The sequence below is a fragment of the Charadrius vociferus genome, unplaced genomic scaffold (genome assembly GCF_000708025.1).
Source record: "Charadrius vociferus isolate BGI_N301 unplaced genomic scaffold, ASM70802v2 scaffold134, whole genome shotgun sequence".
Lineage (NCBI taxonomy): Eukaryota > Metazoa > Chordata > Aves > Charadriiformes > Charadriidae > Charadrius > Charadrius vociferus.
Genome location: NW_009648333.1, coordinates 1,327,108 through 1,328,209, shown reverse-complemented (window position 1 = coordinate 1,328,209; position 1,102 = coordinate 1,327,108). Strand labels below are relative to the sequence as shown.

General features: G+C 47.5%; 1 protein-coding gene across 1 annotated transcript in view; it reads left to right on the top strand.

The window, feature by feature from the left end:
• PHOX2B (paired-like homeobox 2b) overlaps window positions 1-221 on the top strand; it is a 3,977-nt gene extending 3,756 nt beyond the window's left edge. The window contains exon 3 of the mRNA XM_009885007.1: window positions 18-221. Coding sequence (XP_009883309.1) covers window positions 18-221 — 204 coding nt within the window. The remainder of the gene's footprint in view (window positions 1-17) is intronic.
• Window positions 222-1,102: the final 881 nt, after the last annotated feature.

Sequence of the window (1,102 nt, the reverse complement as noted above, 5' to 3'; positions counted from 1 at the left end):
CCCTGCCCCGAGGGAAGCGGGCAGCGGGGCCGGCGTGCCAGACAGCCCCCCGCCCAGGGCACCGGGTAGCAGCTCGGACCGAGCGTCCAGCTCCACCGAAAGCCCTCGGGCAGAAGAACCGGGTACCCCCGGGGCTGCAGCGCATCCCGGTACCGCCTCCTCTGCAGCCGGGGCGCTTGCGGGTTAGCTGCGGGGACACTGGGGCCATGAACTCCGGCTGACTCTGGCAGAGTCAGTGGAAAAAAAGAGAGGAAAAAAAAAAAAAAAGACTGTTTGGGGGTTTGGCGGAGAAGCAAATACGACAACCGCGTTCCTCTGCATGGTTGGGGTGCTGGGGAGAGGGTGCCACCGCCAAGAGTACAATTAAAAGAGTCAAGAAAAAAGGGATAAGTGCTGTTTCACTAATAAAAATACCTCAATAATCAGTTTTAAAATGCTGCAATAAAACATGTAGTCTATTTTCTGGAGGAAAAAGCTTGTATGCATTTCTTGAATATATGTTTTGTTATAATGTGGGTAGCTTTTGCCATTTCACTTTTTCTTCCAAAAGTCATTTCATGATCTGAGAATATCTTTGTTCAAAGTAAATGGACTGTCTCTAGGAATTAGCCAGCTGTGGACTGCAGTTCAGCTCTGCTAATAGTGATCTACATGGAAAGAGTTTCCCACTGGAGAAGCTGCCGTGCTCAGTCCATCTGCTTTACCATGGCTGAACTGATCCCTGAGCTCTCAGAGAAGGTGAGACCTGTATTACCAGTAAACCAACCAGCCATTCAAAGGTGATTTAAAGGTATGACTCCTGGTCAGGCCTTGCTGTGTGAAGATAATCAGCTTCCATTTTATGGCATGCAGTCGTGATTTGAAAACATTAGGAGATGACAACACGCTACTTCTTTGGGTATATTTTTTTTGCCAAGTTCACTACTTTGTCTGCTAAAACTTGGGGTTTATTTCTAATACACCTTCGGCTTCCAAGCAGGGGATCTAGCTACGTGTCCGCTGACCTTTTCTCTCTTTTAATTTTACCACACTGTAAACTGATATGCATTGTGATCTGTCTTCTTCCTGATAAACGAAATGGTCTGCATCCTTTATTCCTCCC